The sequence below is a fragment of the Muscardinus avellanarius genome, assembly GCF_963383645.1.
Source record: "Muscardinus avellanarius genome assembly, chromosome: 22".
NCBI classification, from domain to species: Eukaryota; Metazoa; Chordata; class Mammalia; order Rodentia; family Gliridae; genus Muscardinus; species Muscardinus avellanarius.
Genome location: NC_137808.1, coordinates 14139806 through 14158242, shown reverse-complemented (window position 1 = coordinate 14158242; position 18437 = coordinate 14139806). Strand labels below are relative to the sequence as shown.

Sequence of the window (18437 nt, the reverse complement as noted above, 5' to 3'; positions counted from 1 at the left end):
ATCATTAAGGCAATCTACAATAGGCCCATCACCAACATCATATTAAATGGGAAAAAACTTCAAGAATGCCCCCTAAAAACAGGAACGCGGCAAGGATGTCCATTACCACCACTTCTCATCAATATAATTCTAGAGACTCTAGCCAGAGCAATAAGGCAAGAAAAGGAAATCAGAGGAGTACAAATAGGAAAAGAAGAACTCAAACTTTCACTATTTGCAGATGACACGATACTCTATTTAGAAAACCCAATAAACTCAACCAAAAGACTTATAGAACTGATCAACAAATTCAGCAAAGTATCTGGATATAAAATCAATATTAAAAAATCAGAAGCTTTCCTGTACACCAACCATAAATCCACTGAAAAAGAAATTCAGAAAACACTTCAACTCAGGATCTCCCACAAAAATAAAATACTTAGGAATAAACTTAACCAAGGAGGTAAAAGATCTCTATAATAAAAATTATAAAACATTGAAAAAAGAAATTGAAGAAGCTCTTAGAAGATGGAAAGATCTTCCATGTTCATGAACTGGCAGAATAAATATCATTAAAATGGCCATCCTCCCAAAAGTGATCTACAGATTTAATGCAATGCCCATTAAACTACCAAGATCATTCCTCACAGACAAAGAAAAATCAGTCCTTAAATTTATCTGGAATAACAAAAAGCCCAGAATAGCTAAAGTAGTTCTCAGCAACAAAAACCATGCAGGAGGAATCACAATACCTGACTTTAAACTATACTACAAAGCCATTGTAATAAAAACAGCATGGTACTGGCAAAAGAACAGATATATAGACCAATAGAGCAGAATAGAAGACCCAGAAACAAGTCCACACACTTTCAGCCAATTGATTTTTGACAAAAGGGCCAAAAACATACACTGGAAAAAAGATAGCCTCTTCAACAAATGGTGTTGGCAAAACTGGTTAACCATATGCAGAAAATTGGATGTTAATCCCACTTTTTCACCCTGTACAAAAGTCAACTCACGATGGATCAAAGACTTGGAAATCAAACCAGAGACCTTGAAGCTCCTTGAAGATGCATAGGTCCAACACTACAACACATAGGCTCAGACAAACATTTCCTCAACAAGACCCCAAAGGCACAACAAATTAAAAGGTGAATCAATACGTGGGATTGCATGAAACTGAAGAGCTTCTGTTCAGCAAAGGAAACTGTCAAGAACCTCAATCAAGAGCCAACAGAATGGGAGAAGATTTTTTGCCACCTACACCACTGATAGAGGACTAATATCTAGAATATACAGAGAACTCAAGAAACTCAACACCAAGAAAACAAAGCATCCAATAACAAAATGGGCAAATGAACTAAATAGACACTTCACAAAAGAAGAAATTCAAATGGCCAATAAATGCATGAAAAAATGCTCAACATCACTGGCAATCAGAGAGATGCAAATCAAAACTACCCTGAGGTTTCACCTAACTCCAACTAGAATGCCAATCATTCAAAACACAAACAACAACAGATGCTGGCGAGGATGTGGAGAAGTGGGAACTCTAAGACATTGTTGGTGGGATTGCAAATTAGTGCAACCACTTTGGAAAACAGTATGGAGAATCCTCAGAAGAATGGGAACAAATCTACCATTTGATCCAGCAATACCACTTCTGGGTATCTACCCAAAAGAAAAGAAACCAAACTACCAAACTAATGCATGTGTATCTATGTTCATAGCTGCACAGTTCACCATAGCCAAACTATGGAACCAGCCAAGATGTCCATCGACAGATGAATAGATTACAAAATTATGGGATATGGACACAATGGAATTTTACTCAGCCATCAAAGAAACTCAATTACATCATTTTCAGGGAAATGGATGGAACTGGAGGACATTATGCTAAGTGAGAGTAGTCAGTCACACACACAAAAAATCGGATGCTTTCCGTAATATGTAAAATGTAAGAGAAATGGGTCATAGGAGGAACTCTAGATGAAAAAGGAAATCCTATAGAGGAGCAAACAAGACAACCTAAATGAGGAGAAAGGAGGGGGGAAGAAGGAAAATCTCTAAAACACACAAAGTGCTTAAACATATCGAAGTCAACCACTAAGCCAAGCAAGGGAGGGAGGGACGGGGAGGGAATGGGGTGGGAACTGGGTAGGGGTTAAATCGGTGATGTGTACATGTATGTACACAGAAGTTTTTTACCCCAATATGATATATGAATATAATGCACCAATAAAAAATTTTAAAAAAGATTAAAACTAAAAAGAAAGGCATTATCTAAGCACTTTTCCATTGGGAAGTTGAGAGTTTCCATTAGAAAAAAAAAACCCCAAAAACCCATGAAAATTAAAAAAGTTTTTTTTTTTTTGGCGGGTCTGGGGATGGAACCCAGGGTCATTCTACCTCTGAGTTACACCCCCTGCCCTATTTTTATTCTTTATTACAAAACGGGGTCTCACTGAGTTGCAGAGGGCTCACTGAGTAGCTGAGGCTGTCCGTGAACCGCGATCCTCCGGTCTCAGCCTCCCGAGTGCCGGGATGACGAGCGTGCGCCACCACGCCCGGCTATTTTTAAATTTTGAAATGGAGTTTAAGTTGCTAAGGGCCTTGCTAAGTAGCTGAGGCTGGTCTCCCACCTGCGATCCTCCTGTCTCAGCCTCCCATGTATGGGGATTACAGGCTTATGCCACCATGCCCGGCTTTGAATGCCGATTAAAATCCTAGGCCAGGCTACCCAAGTGTAATTAATTTGTTGCCAAAAGGAGGTGGGGGAAAAATAATTATTTCATTTTGTTTCCTCACTAATTTAAAAAGACTTTTTGGTGGATAATGGGAAAAGATGTAAATTAACACGTACATTGAGAATATGACTTTGGTCACACCGGAGGAGGCAGGAAGCCATCCCTCCAAAGTGAATACGGCAGAGACAGGTGTGGGGGCGCGATCCTCTCATCCCCGTACTTGGGAGGCTGAGACAGGAGGCTCGCGGGTTTGAGGCCAGCCTCAGCAACTTAGGAAGGCCCTCTGAAACTTAGCAAAACCCTGTTTCAAGATTAACATAATAGAAAAAGGTGGGATTACAGCTCAGAGGTAGAATGTCCTTGGGTTCACTCCCCAGGAACACGAACACACACACACACACACACACACACACACACACACACGGAAGACGGAGAGCAGATGGGAAAAGAATAGCATATTTCTTTTTGCCTGATAAAAGACTTTAGTTCTTTCCAAAAGACTCAAACATTTTTTTTCCTCTCAAGAGCAGAATTCTATATTTTAAGAGCACTTTATCGGAAATCTCTGCATGCAAAGGACTGTGAACTTCAAGATAGTTCAATCCTTAGAGCAACAGTTTTACCAAGGGGGTTTTCTACCTCTGAGCTTCATCCACAGCTCTATCTCATTTCATTTTATTTTATTATTTATCTTTTTTCTTTTTTAAAATTTTTTATTGGTGCATTATATTCATACATCATATTGGGGTACAAAACTTGTGGACATACATGTACACATCACTGGTTTAACCCCTGCCCAATTCCCACTATTCAATCACCACTTGCAGTCCCCAGTGGGCTATTCTAGCTAACTGGACCCAACTATTAAACATGAATAGAAATAATACACCAGAAAGGTTTTTTTAAAAAAAAAAAACAATGAAATACCTAACTTAGAAAATGATCATGACCTTTTAAGTTTATTTATAGAAGATTCAAGTGTCTACATGATTACAAGATTGTATTTTAAAGTGATTTATAGAAGATGAAGTTTCCCCATGATTATAAGACTGAAAATACTCCAATTCCAAAATATCTTCAGGCGTGGAAGAGAGGGTTGGAATGCTGGCTGGCGCTTCACCCTGGGGACCGCGAGGCACCTCAGGGGTCCCTAGAGACGTCCGCTACCCACGGGAAGCTCCGTGATGTAGGTTCATACAGGAAGAGAGAACCAGGCGCGATCCTTGGGGAAATAATCGTCGCACACAAAGGTCCTTCTGTTTGAGGTGGCCATGATCATTCCTACTAAATATACTGACTGCAAGGTCAAAGATGCTCGACCACACACCGCTCAGCTCCCAGCTTAATTATTTAGCAGCTTCAAACCATTAAATATAGATACGTTACATATACACTAAATGCCCAGATGGAACAGATAAAGCATGGCCAAGGAGAACCCGATTAACTGCAAGCTTCCTCACCATCTCTTATTCATGACTTGGGAGCTGTTATCTACCATCACAGGGAATCTTGTCTGCAACACTGGAAGATCCTAATATTTGGCCAATAGTGGAAACCAACATATTTTTTCTTTCTTTATCAATAAAATCTGTGTTCCCATTTTGTTCTTTTTTTTATCACTTTGAACCTCATTCTGATTTTAATATAAGCAATAACAAATCATTTGTCTGGCCCCCCAAAAGTCATATTATTACTATTTGTAAGGAATAAAGTGTCTTATGCAATTCAAGAATATATAGTTTACTCAAGGTAATCAATATTAATTTATGTGTACTTTTAAATAGTCAAATGTCTTCTTTCTCCTTCACTTAAGAGGGACTGTAGGTATTAAGTCAGTCACTATTTAGTTGCTCTTAAATTCATTTGAAATGAATGTATTAATGTTGAGGCTGGGTGGGGTGGCTCATATTGGTAATCTCAGTATTTAGAAGGCGGAGATGGGAGGATCACAAGTTCAAGGCCAGCCTCAGCAATTTAGCAAGGCCACGTTTAAAACCACCACCACTGGGAGTGGTGACGCACATTCATCATCACAGCATTTACAGCCTCAGCTACCACTTAGTGAGGCCTTTGCCACTCAGCGAGACCCTGTTTCAAAATAAAGAATGAAGTAAGACGCTGGGTTCTGGGCGGGGGTCGCGGGCTGGGCACGTCGGATGGGGCCCAGGTCCTGGGACTCTGGGCCCCAGGCAGAACTGCGAGTAGCACGCCAGACCCCTGGAGAAACCAGACCCAGTAAGACGCTGGGTTCTGGGCAGGGGTCGCGCGCGGCGCACAAAAGCCGGGGCCCGGGTCGCGGGACCCTGGGCCCCGGGCCGAACTGCGCGTAGCACGCCAGACCCCTGGAGAAACCAGGCCCAGTAAGACTCTGGGTTCTGGGCGGGGGTCGCGGGCGGGGCACGCCAGATGGGGCCCGGGTCGAGGGACTCTGGGCCCCAGGCCGAACTGCGAGTAGCACGCCAGACCCCTGGAGAAACCAGGCCCAGTAAGATGCTGGGTTCTGGGCAGGGGTCGCGCGCGGGGCATGCCAGCCGGGGCCCGGGTCGCGGGACTCTGGGTCCCGGCCGAACTGCGCATAGCACGCCAGACCCCTGGAGAAACCAGGCCCAGTAAGACGCTGGGTTCTGGGCGGGGGTCGCGGGCTGGGCACGCCGGATGGGGTCCGGGTCGCGGGACTCTGGGCCCCAGGCAGAACTGCGAGTAGCACGCCAGACCCCTGGAGAAACCAGGCCCAGTAAGATGCTGGGTTCTGGGCAGGGGTCGCGCGCGGGGCATGCCAGCCGGGGCCCGGGTCGCGGGACTCTGGGCCCCGGGCCGAACTGCGAGTAGCACGCCAGACCCCTGGAGAAACCGGGCCCAGAACAGAAAAAGATAAAGAAAAATATCGGAGAGGTGGTAAGAAAGCCGTTATGGATGCCAGGACACTGGAGATGCAGACAAAACTTATCTAAATGCACTGGAACTTATGGAAAAATTCGCCGTGAAAGAGGACTGCTATTTCTCTATATTGTTAAGAATCTCAGACATCACATATAAGGAGAGAGTTTAGCGGAGACCAAGGAGAAATGCGGTGTTGAAAGAGTTCTCCGCGATGGTGGTGGAGACTTGTATTCAGGAGAAGCAGAAACCAGATCTTACCAACTTTATTTTTTTGGAGAAATTACACCAAATGTCGAATGCTACCATCACGCATGCTTAGGAACACTGGACAACATTCAGAGTGGAAAAAGAGCCTGGGAAGAATTTGAAACGGTGGAGGCAGTGGCAATGCCAGTGGCCAATATTCGGGGGAGGCAGAGATCTGATACATTACAACTGGAACCTTTGAAATAATAACCACAGAGACAGTGATCGGAACCTGCGGAGGGGTTAGGCGGGCGCCGGGGCCAGTGGCCGACATCAGAGCTTGCTGTGAGGCAAGGCCACTACTGAGGCCTCCGTGGCTGGAATTGGAACCTGCAGAGGGGTTAGACCGATGCTGGGGCCAGCGAGGCCGGCATTGGAGCCTGCCATGATGCAAGGCTTGTGCTAGGGCCTCCGAGGTCGGGTCCGGAACTTGCTGAGGGGTTAGGCCGGTGCTGGGGTCAGTGAGGCCGGCATCGGAGCCTGCCGTGAGGCAAGGCCAGTGTTGGGGCCCCCGAGGACGGGACCGGAGCCTGCTGAGGGGTTAGGCCGGTGCTGGGGCCAGCGAGGCTGGCATCAGAGCCTACCATGAGGCAAGGCCGGTACTTGGGCCTCCGAGGCCAGGATAAGGGTCTGCCGAGGGGTTAGGCCGGTGCTGGGGCCAGTGAGGCTGGCATCGGAGCCTGCCGTGAGGCATGACCAGTGCTGGGGCCTCCGAGGCCGGGATCGGAGCCTGCCGAGGGGTTAGGCCGGTACTGGGGCCTTGAGGCCAGGATAAGAGCCTGCCGAGGGGTTAGGCCGGTGCTGGGGCCAGTGAGGCCGGCATCGGAGCCTGCCTTGAGGCAAGGCTGGTACTGGGGCCTCGAGGCCAGGATAAGAGCATGCCGAGGAGTTAGGCCGGTGCTGGGGCCAGCGAGGCCGTCATCGGAGCCTGCCTTGAGGCATGACCAGTGCTGGGGCCTCCGAGGCCGGGATCGGAGCCTGCCGAGGGATTAGGCCGGTGCTGGGGCCAGTGAGGCCGGCATCGGAGCCTGCCTTGAGGCAAGGCCGGTACTGGGGCCTCCGAGGCCAGGATAAGAGCCTGCCGAGGGGTTAGGCCGGTTCTGGGGCCAGCGAGGCCGGCATCAGAGCCTGCCTTGAGGCAAGGCCAGTACTGGGGCCTCAAGGCCAGGATAAGAGCCTGCTGAGGGGTTAGGCCGGTGCTGGGGCCAGCGAGGCCGGCATTGGAGCCTGCCTTGAGGCAAGGCCGGTACTGGGGCCTCCGAGGCCAGGATAAGAGCCTGCCGAGGGGTTAGGCCGGTGCTGGGGCCAGCGAGGCCGGCATCGGAGCCTGCCTTGAGGCATGACCAGTGCTGGGGCCTCCAAATCCGGGATCGGAGCCTGCCAAGGGGTTAGGCCGGTGCTGGGGCCAGCGAGGCCAGCATCGGAGCCTGCCTTGAGGCAAGGCCGGCACTGGGGCCTCTGAGGCCGGGATCGGAGCCTGCCGAGGGGTTAGGCCGCTGCTGGGGCCAGTGAGGCCGGCATCGGAGCCTGCTGTGAGGCAAGGCCGGTACTGGGGCCTCCAAGGCCAGGATAAGAGCCTGCCGAGGGGTTAGGCCAGTGTTGGGGCCAGTGAGGCCGGCATCGGAGCCTGCCTTGAGGCAAGGCCGGTACTGGGGCCTTGAGGCCAGGATAAGAGCCTGCCGAGGGGTTAGGCCGGTGCTGGGGCCAGTGAGGCCGGCATCGGAGCCTGCCTTGAGGCATGACCAGTGCTGGGGCCTCCAAATCCGGGATCGGAGCCTGCCAAGGGGTTAGGCCGGAGCTGGGGCCAGCGAGGCCGGCATCGGAGCCTGCCTTGAGGCAAGGTCGGTACTGGGGCCTCTGAGGCCGGGATCGGAGCCTGCCGAGGGGTTAGGCCGGTGCTGGGGCCAGCGAGGCCGGCATCGGAGCCTGCCGTGAGGCAAGGCCGGTACTGGGGCCTCCGAGGCCAGGATAAGAGCCTGTCGAGGGGTTAGGCCGGTGCTGGGGCCAGCGAGGCCGGCATCGGAGCCTGCCGTGAGGCATGACCAATGTTGGGGCCTCCGAGGCCGGGATCGGAGCCTGCCGAGGGGTTAGGCTGGTGCTGGGGCCAGTGAGGCCGGCATCGGAGCCTGCCTTGAGGCAAGGCCGGTACTGGGGCCTCCAAATCCATGATCGGAGCCTGCCAAGGGGTTAGGCCGGTGCTGGGGCCAGCGAGGCCGGCATCGGAGCCTGCCTTGAGTCAAGGCTGGTACTGGGGCCTCTGAGGCCAGGATAAGAGCCTGCCGAGGGGTTAGGCCGGTGCTGGGGCCAGCGAGGCCGGCATCGGAGCCTGCCTTGAGGCATGACCAATGCTGGGGCCTCTGAGGCCGGGATCGGAGCCTGCCGAGGGGTTAGGCTGGTGCTGGGGCCAACGAGGCCGGCATTGGAGCCTGCCATGAGGCTAGGCCGGTGCTGGGGCCTCCAAGGCCGGGATTGGAATCCTGCCAAGGGGTTAGACCGGTGCAGGGGCCAATGGCCAGCATCGGAGCCTGGCGTGAGGCAAGTTCACTCCTGCGGCCTCCAAGGTCGGGACCAAAGCCAGCTTAGGGGTTAGACCGGTTAAGGGGCCAGTGAGACGAGAACTGGGGCCTCCCATGAGGCAAGGCCGCTGCTTGAGCCAGCGAGGTCTGGATCAGTCCACTGAGTAGCCAGGCCACTACTGGGACCATCAAGAGTGGGATTGGTACTTGCAACGCAGCATGCACAGAGAAATATCACAGAAAATATAAATCAGACGCTTCTCTTAATCAGCAATAACTAGGAGGAAAAGGGCAACAGGAAGAGGTTGAGCTATAGAAAGGGCCCTATAGTGAAGCAACTAATGTGACCAATCAGAGGGTATGTAATACTGGAGGACAGAGCCTCTTTAAAACACAGGAGGTACATTTGTAAATCACCAAAGAAGCGTGGGATGGAGGGAGGGGGAGGGAATGGGATGGGGGCTGGAGGAGGGCTAATTGGATGATGTGTGCTTGTATATCCTCTCAAGTCTTGTACTCCAATGTGATTGATATATGACTACAATGCACCAATTTAAAAAATAAATTAATTAAAAAAAATAAAGAATGAAAAATAGGCTGGGAGTGTAGCTCGGAGACAGAAAGGTAGAATGCCCCTGGCTTCCATCCCCAGTACTACAAAAACAAAAACCACAAAAAATAAATAAACAAGGCTGAGGGTGTAGCTTAAAGGTAGAGTGCCGATCTCCAAACCCCCTTTCCCAATTAAAAAAAAAAGGCCTAGAGATAGTGGGAAAATCCAGACATGGAAGGACAAAATTTACATGCCAACTACTGGAACAAGCCTTGCAGAGACATCACCTGCTACTTCCTCCAGGGCCAAGTCTGCACTGAGGCAGGGCGGGTGTCTGCGCACAGGAAAAGTTCAGGAACCGTTTACACATGGAACAAAAATGGGGAGGCTTGAGTAGATACAGCGGTAACAATGACCAGACAAGGATGCTGGACATTAAAACAAGGCCCGGTCCCTTCCGTGGCTGCATCGTGAGGACAACCAGAGTGAACAGGATGGGGAGGGAGCAGACAAGGGGTGCCGGGAGGAGAGCCCAGGAGATAAGGACTCAAACTAAGGATGGAACCTGGGCACAAGACACTGGTCACCCAAGACTAATTTTGACAATCCCCAAGGAGCGAGCCAAGGACCGCAAGAAGAGATAAATGCGCACCTCGCGGGGACATCAGAGGTTATCCTTTCAAGAGCCCTTCCCCTGTCGGGAGCTGTTCTGTCTTTCTGCTTCGAACCTTTTCTCTGGCTTATGAACACACTTGCTTATTTCCGTAGCCTTCTCTAGTCCTTGGATCTTATTTCTCAGAATCCATTGTGGAGGATCCCGACAAGAGGAGACACCTTGTATCGGCACCATCTCAGAGCGATCACAGCCAGCTCCAGAGAAGTTCAGAAACTGCTCGCTCTGGAAGTGTGACTGACGGAGGATTAAAAGTGAGCGCCCCGGAGACAGTGGCCCCTACTGCAAGCATCCGAGGGCGAGGCTGATCTAGGAAGCGGTCTCTTACCTGCTTAGAGACTGCTTCACTTGTCTGGCAGGATCTTCAGCCTCAAGATTTCTTTACATTCTCATTTCTGCTTGGCAAAGCACTGGTTAGTTTGCTGATTCGCACGGTCTGTATTCTTAGCGGTATAAAGACTCACCGATTACACTAAGCTCCGCGCTGGAGAAGATAACCCCGTGCTTATTCTCAGCCACACACTGATACATGCCGGCATCTGAGAGGTTCACGATGGTGATGTTGAGCGTTCCTTGCTCGATTTGAATTCTGTCCTGTGAAGGAAAAGACAAATTCCCAAACCGTGACCTTCTACCACTGAGACCTTCTGGCGATGCTGCTCCGTGTTATAGCAAAGGGGACTTAACAGGAGCGAAACAGGCGTCGGATAAGCAATTTACATAACATGATCTATTTATCTGTCAAATAAATCCGTGGCAGGTCAGATGCTAAATGCAGCCACCAGTACATCGGTTGGTAAATGGAACTGAAATTGTAGGATCCTCTCGAGTTCTCATTGATTTAATAGAGAAGCCATTCAGATTAATATCCCCTTTAAATAGATGAACTTGAAATTTAAAACGCCTTTTTACTCTAAGGCTTTGCACTAACGGGGAGGTGAGGGGACTGGATACACAACTAAATGTATTGTTTAGAGTTTAAAAGACTCCAATTCCAAGCAGGCAGCACTTTGAAGGTTTATAGGATTACAGTCTTGGATAAAGCAGAGATAACCATTCACGTGAGCTGAGATTTACCCAAATGCGTAGGTATTAATACCGTAACGTCTCCATGTTTTATTGTGGTTAGGACCACCCGCCGGGAACCAACATGACGGGACACAGACAGCAGGCGGCACAAGAGGCCTTTCTCACAAGGGCCGCCCTGAAGATGGGCGACTTAGCGGGCATGGTGGTGCAGGCCAGTAATCCCAGTACTAGGGAGGAGGAGACTGGAGGGCCACAGGTCTGAGGTCAGCGTCAGCAACTTAGCGAGGCTCTTAGAAACTTAGAGCTTGTTTCCAAATAAGCAATAAAACAGGGCTGGAGGTGTCAAATGCCGCTGAGTTCAATCCCCAGTGCCACCCGCCCCAAAGTGTCATTTGCAACTCAATTTGCATAAGTGTCAAAATGGAGTTCCTTAGCTCCTTCTCTCCAGAATTACTAAAAATATCCATCCATCCATCCATCCATCTATCCACCCATCCATCCATCCTCCAGTCCGCCCATCCATCCATCCATCCATCCACCCATCCATCCATTCATCCTCCAGTCTGTCCATCCATCCATCCATCCATCCACCCATCCATCCATCCTCCAGTCTGTCCGTCCATCCATCCATCTATCCATCCACCCATCCATCCTCCAGTCTGTCCATCCATCCATCCATCCATCCATCCATCCATCCATCCATCCATCCATCCATTCATCCATCCATCCATCCACCCACCCACCCACCCACCCACCTACCTACCTATCATGGGGTGTGTCTGTGTGTGTATCTTGAGATTTCTATCTATTTTGTCTCGAGGGGGAGTGAGGAAGGGAGGCTGGCTCTGTTTGCTGTAGGGCTGTAAAGGATCTCACTGGAGGCTTTCTTAGGCTTTGAGCATACCTAGGCATCCGTGTCCTCATAGGGGGAGGAGAATGCCAGTTAGCTGGGCACCGTTGTTTGGGCTGGGCTTTGCTTTTCTTCCTATCTTTTTTTTTTTGTGGTATTGGGGATGAAACCCAGGGGCATTTTACCTCAGAGCTATACCCCCAGCCCTATTTTTATTTTTATTTTGAAACAGGGTCTCACTGGCCTTACTAAGTAGCTGAGGCTATCCTCGAACGGTGATCCTCCTGTCTCAGCCTCTCAAATGCTGGGATTACAAATATGCCACCATGCCCGGCTTTTTCTTTGCAGTGTGTGTGTGTGTGTGTGTGTGTGTGTGTGTGTGTGAGAGAGAGAGAGAGAGAGAGAGAGAGAGAGAGAGAGAGAGGGAGAGAGGGAGAGAGATTGGGATTGAACCCAGAGGCGGTCTCCTTCCAAACTCCACCCCAGCCCTATATTTTATTTAAGAAGAGTCTCATGCCGGGGGTGGTGGTGCATGCTTATAATTCCCACACTTGGGAGGCGAAGACGGGAGGATCGCACAGGTTCAAAGTCAGCCTTGCTGGCTTAGGAGACCCTGTTTCCAAATAAAAACATAAAATAGGTCTGGGAGTGCAGCCCGGAGGTAGAAGGGTTTCCAGGAACCCCAGTACCACCAAAAAAAAAAAAAAAAAAGAGTCTCACTAGGTAGGTGAGAGTCTCACTACTTGCTGAGGCTGTCCTTCGACCTGCGATCCTCCTGTCTCAGCCTCCCAAGTGCTGGGATTACAGGCGTGCCCCACCACACTAGGCGGATAGACTTCTTAATAATCTGCCATTCTTTGACCACCTTCTGCGCCTGGCTTTCTCTGCATCTTTTGCAAAATTCTATGTCCCAGAGCTTCTGTGGAACTTTCCCGGTGTAAAGCTGTAAATGGTAACCTGTGAAGCCCAGAGACTGAGCGTAGAACCTGAATGGAACGGGGCTGCGGAACTGGACGTCTGCACACTTTCTGTTTAGCAGCGACGTTCTCTTTTCCCACTATCAGTGGCGCTCAGTTGGGTATCGTTTGGGGCACAGCTCACCGGCTCCCTGTTTCCATAGCAACAAGGCCTCGCTAAGTACCAAGGCCCCCGTCACCGCCCGGCGCTTACCCGAGTTAGCAGCGGCTCGCCGTTCTTCAACCACCTGTAGGCAGGCTTGGGCCGACCGCTGGCTCTGCACTCCCAAAAGACGCTTTCTTCTATGGCCACGTGGATGTCATTTATCTTTTGAATCCAGTTGGGCAGAGCTGTAGCAATTCAAAAAGCGAAGACCAAGCATGAAGTCGGGGTATGCGTGATCTGTTTTTATCATAGTCAATCAATCAAAGTTGGAAAAAGTTGTTTTTTTTTAATGGTGCTGCATGTGGAACCCAAGCCTTTCTACCTCCGGGCTATACTCCCAGACCTATTTTACATTTTATTTGGAAACAGGGTCTCACTACGTTGCTGAGAGCCTCACTCAGTAGCTGAGGCTGGCTTCGAACCTGCGCGATCCCCCGTCTCAGCCTCCCGAGCGCGGGGATGACAAAGAGGTTTTTAATGAAACTTTTTCCAGCTGTCATGCACATAGCAGGGCTGGGAAGAAGTCCAGGGAGTTACTCACGCCCTCCTCTGAACATGCCGCGGTCCATAGTGTTGGCCTTTTAAGTACTATTTTTTCTTTCTTTTTTTTTTTTTTTGAGGGTCTTGGGCTGGAACCCAGGAGCATTCGACCTCCGAGCTACGCCCCCTGCCCTATTTTTTATTCCTTATTTTGAAACCGGGTCTCACTGAGTTGCGGAGGGCCTCACTAGGTAGCTGAGGCTGGCCGTGAACCGCGATCCTCCGGTCTCAGCCTCCCGAGTGCTGGGGTGACGAGCGTGCCCACCGTGCCCGGCTTGTACCGTCTATTTTCTATTTTCTGACAGTGAGGATTGAGCCCAGGACATTCTATCCCCAAGGCACATCCCCAGCCTTATTTTATTTGAAAACAGAGTCTCACCAAGTTGTCAGTACCATGCACACAAAACACATTAGCATATGAATGAATGAGTGAATGAATGAATGAATAAATACCAAAAATAGAAAGGGCTGGGGTTATATTGCTAAGCCCTAAAGCTCCCTTGGATTCAGTCCTCAGTCTGTCTGTCTGTCTGTCTGTCTCTCTCTCTCTCTCTCTCACACACACACACACACACACACACACACACACACACACACACACACAGTATCATCGTTGATGATTACTGACTGATTCCAAACCGACCAAATGCAAATCACAGTACTATGGCCCCTAGCAGCCCAGATTTTTGAGTGAGTCTTGATTTTTACCAAACCTTTTAGTTTTTTGTAGTAGAATCTGAACCCAAGGCAATCTACCTCGTAGCCACACCCCTATCCCTAGTTTTGTTTTTTGTTTTGAAACAGGGTCTCACTAAACTGCTGAGGCTGGCCACGAACCTGCGACCCTCCTGTCTCGGCCTCCCACATACTGGGATTACACGCGTGCGCCACCATGCCCGTCCTCTCAAACCTCCTCATGCAACCGAGGTCTACGGTGTCACCCAGGCACCCCAAACGCTACTTAGTTCTCATACAGGAATTCACACACCGCCCCCGCACCGGCCAAGCCGGACAACATCTTTTTTACGCCCCGACCTTTTTAGATTTCCTCTGTCCCAAGGGATATGAAGACCACGTTCCATCCACATTTATGTTCCACAAAAATGTCTACATAAGGACCACACGCAGCCCCCGGCACAGTGGTGGCTGTTGGCTCTGACGCTGCACCTATTAGGTAGAGGCCGTCTCGCCCAGAGCCACGTAGAAGAAACCTAGAGTGATCGTTTGAGAAAGTTCTAGTTCTGCGGGGCAAGGCCCACTGATGTAAATCTAATCAACACAGGGGATGCCGGGATTTCATTAGAAGACGCTACTCCCTGTTCTTCCGTGTGGAAACTAACTTGACCTCAGTATTTTTGTTCCGGGAGGCTTCCCATCACCCAGCGGGCAATTATTCAAGGACAAATTGCTAGTGTGGAGGCCACGCGGCAAACTGTCTCCAAGCTAAACAAAAGCCTCAGTCACTTAACCGGCAGAGGTCTCTGGGTGCTTCAGTAAATGCTATTTTCATCTTCTCGCTTCTATCTCGAAGCAATTTCAGATTTTTTCACAGAGCAAAACACAATTTGCTAAATTCTCCGCTGATGGGGATGACTCATGACTGCAGAACCAGGGAGCCCAAGGGGTCAACTTCCAGACAAAGGAAGGACGGCGGCAGACATTAACTCGAATGGAGGGTTCTCACCTTCGTCCGTGAAAGGGCCGCAGGTCGGCTGCTGCTCTTTATTTTTCTAGCTGCTAATGCAGAGAAGGCTCACGAAATTAATCTAGAGCTTTCCAGACATCCACGGGAGAAGCCAGTGCGCAGACCTCAGCGGACTAAATGGCCTCTGGGCACCCCATTTCACCTTCAACCTGCAGAAAACTGACCCCCGCGGAGCCCGCAAAAACACCACCAGCAAGGAAAGTTCCAGAAATCCCACGGGGATATTAATAACAGAAGCCAAACTTCTGAAAGAGAGCGTGGGGAAAGGAAAATTGGAAGGGCACATGGCACTTAAGAAACTTAAGTTAAGCTGAACTTCAAACAGGAAACAGCGAAACCACACGCACAGATGGGAGGTTTCAATGTCACAAATTTGTCCGCCCAAGTTTTCTTGCAGAAAAACACAGAAAGCTGAACCTTGCTGCCTCCGAAAGGAAGTGGGGCAAGAAAGAGAGGGCTTGGAGAAGGCTTGGAAAAGGCCTTGCGAAGTTTTAAATTGTTAGACACAGCGGAGGGCTCGTGCTTTCTCTTCCAACTGGAATATAGAGGCCAGTCCTTGGGAGGATGAGATAGGAGGATCGCAGGTTGGAGGCTAGCCTCAGCAACTTAGCAAGGCCCTCCAAGTAAAAAATAAGAGAGTTGGGGTGTATCTCAGAGGTAGAATGTTACTGGGTTCCATCTCTAGTTACATACATGCACACACACACACATACACACATACACACATACAAATATACACCACACACACAAGAAAAATTACAGTAAAATCAATTCATAGAAGCCAAATTTGATATAAGCATATCCATCTTAAAGTGAATATCTGGGCATGGGCCCGTGGGAATTGGGAGTAGAATATCACATTGTATAAAAGCAAGATTAAGACAGTCTAATTTCTGCCTGCCAATCACAGCTTTAAAGGCCAAGATTCTCACGTAGTTATGGTTTCCAATCTGACTCACTTGGACTGATTGAATCATCTCTAAGCGGGTGTTTCCTGCACTAAAATCAAGTTTATGCTTGACAGAGATTGTTCCTGTATCTCTTTGGATTAGCAAATTCAAAGTTCTTTGGCTAATTAATATTCCTGTGTAGCCCATTACAGAAATTATTATCGTAATATGCCTTGTTTGATAATGCACCTGGGGCCGTGCCATGTCCATCAGTATGCGAACGCGGCCAGACAGAGTGCTGCCTTCAGCCCCAGTCCTCGGGGGCTGAGACGGGCTGCGTTTTGTGCTCGGTGGCAAGAGGGAGTGAGAGCTAAGTTGCGTTTGCAGCTGTAAGCACGGCCCGGCCTCATCCTTCCTCTCACGGCCTCAGGTCTGGCGTGGCTGAAGGCCTCGCACCCAACTTCTGCACTTGTTCCTGCTGGCTTACTCGCAACATGTGCTGCCCCGAGCAAAAGTACGAGTCTCCTTATTGGCATGAGCAGATAAAAGAAAGAAACTTCTAGGCTTGGCCTGCAGTGGCACTCGGGGAACTGAAGGTGTCCACAGCAGCTCTGTGTAGGATAATTAAGCAGGCTAACTCCGCCGTGAAACTGCCTCATCTAGCGTCTGGATTTTCTTCCATCCCTCTGTCCTTTAGGCCACTTTGCGGGGCTGAATATTATCTAGCAATCGCATCTGCGTGCCATGTCCGCGGGGAACTGCGGTGCCCTGCTACGAAATGTGCCCGCACCAATTACTGATGGCTTCAGATACACCCAGCCGTCACTCAAGTGTCGGGAAGCGTGGGGTTTCGCCTGTACAGTCACAGGACCCCAGCATGGAAGGTCTAGACATACAGCTGGACTCACAGCTGAAAAAAAGCCAATGAAGGAAAGCAGGATCAGCTCAGAATACAGCAAAAAGGCCCTTTGTTTATCTACATTCGCACTGGTGAATTTGTTGTGGTTGTGGAAGTAGGCGAACAGAAAAATCCTACCACAGGGATGGCTGAGTGTGGTGATGTACACCTTGAGAGGCTGAGTCGGGAGGATCACAGGTTCGAGGCCAGCCTCAGCAACTTAGCGAGGCCCTCAGCAACTTGGTGAGACCCTCCACCGCTTAGTGAGACCCAGTTTAAAGATAAAACATAAGAGCCGGGCGTGGTGGCGCACACTTGTCATCCCCGCACGTGGGAGGCGGACACAGGAGGATGGCGCTGGTTCAAAACCAGTGGCGCTGGCTTAGGAGACCCTGTTTCCAAATAGAAATATAAAAAATAGGTCTGGGAGTGTAGCCCGGAGGTTTCCAGGAACCCCAGTACCACCAATAAACAAACAAACAGACAAATAAATAAATAAATAAAATCAGGTTGGGAATGGAGTTTGGAAGTATAATGCCCCTGGGTGCAATCCCCAGTATAAAACACACACCACACACACACACACACACACACACACACACACACATATATGAATAATTGATATATGTTTCTCCTAATTCATTTTATCAATATATTAGATGCATATACCTGTTTATGGCAGCACAATTCCCAATAGCCAAACTATGGAACCAGCCTTGGTGTCCATTAGCAGGTGAACGGATTGGAAAATGATGGGTCAAGCACACAGTAGGAGTCTACTCAACTATAAAGAACAAACTTATGTCATTGGCAGGAAAAAGAATGAACCCGGGGGACATTATGTTAAGTGAGATCAGTCCTTGGGAGAGAAGGGTCTTCTGTTTTCTCTCCTGTGGGGGTGCTGGGGAGTAATCAGGATTCAGGAAAGACTTCAGATGAAGGAGGAGAATCCCCAGTGGAGCGATGGAGGGGCCTTAGGGAGGGGGTGAGGGAGACAAGATGAAGGAAATACTTCCAAAATTACCGATGGCAATCGCAGTATCCTAGGAGGGTGTGGGGGGAACAAGGGATTCTTACCAAGTGCTGTGCATGTGTCCCTACGACTTTGAACCTTAGTATGATACATGCTTACAATGCACCAATAAAAGTATATTAAGAAAATATTGTATCAGTGGGAAGAGGAACCCCGGGGCCCAGCAGAAAGCAGTTCTAGTGTTAGATGGTTCTCATTTACCGTGACCTCGGTGCCATGGTGAGATGACACAGAATGTCCCCTGAGGAGCTCCAAGTTGATGCAGTAAGCCCCGAGGGCTGTCGTCTCACCAGCGGACAGACCCACTGTAGTGGACTTACGGGGTGGTCGCCCAGGCAGGCGGCCGCGCAGGAGACGGTGGGTCCCTGGACTCGCGGACTCAGGGACCGAGCTCGTGTCTTTGGATGTCCTTCTTGTTGCCTTATTTCTTCTGACCTCCATGATGAGAAGAAAGCCCCTGCTCTCTCCCCTCTCTCTGCTCCCTGACCCCATGCTCTGAGATCTGCAGACCTGGACCTGAAATCTCCAAAAACTGTGAGCAAATAAATCTTCCTTCTTCCAAGTCGTGTGACAGGCTGCTTTGGACTGTATCAGTGAGAATGTTGACTGCGCACCTGGTATGTTGTTTTAAGGTCTCTGGGCCTTATTGTTTATTTATAAGAATCAAAGAGTTGGCTTCAAAAGTTTCCTCTAACTTTCCTTCTATACAGGACCTTAGCAGATCCTGGAGATCCTTGTTTACTACTTCCATGCAATTTATTCTCCCTCTCTCTTCT

General features: G+C 49.5%; 1 protein-coding gene across 4 annotated transcripts in view; it reads right to left on the bottom strand.

Moving 5' to 3' along the window:
• CNTN4 (contactin 4) overlaps positions 1 to 18437 on the bottom strand; it is a gene marked incomplete at both ends in the record, with an annotated part of 366244 nt that overhangs the window by 97985 nt on the left and 249822 nt on the right. For all 4 annotated transcript variants that reach the window (XM_080718174.1, XM_080718176.1, XM_080718175.1 and 1 more), the window contains 2 exons: positions 10059 to 10188; positions 12644 to 12780. In XM_080718174.1, coding sequence (XP_080574300.1) covers positions 10059 to 10188; positions 12644 to 12780 — 267 coding nt within the window. The remainder of the gene's footprint in view (positions 1 to 10058; positions 10189 to 12643; positions 12781 to 18437) is intronic.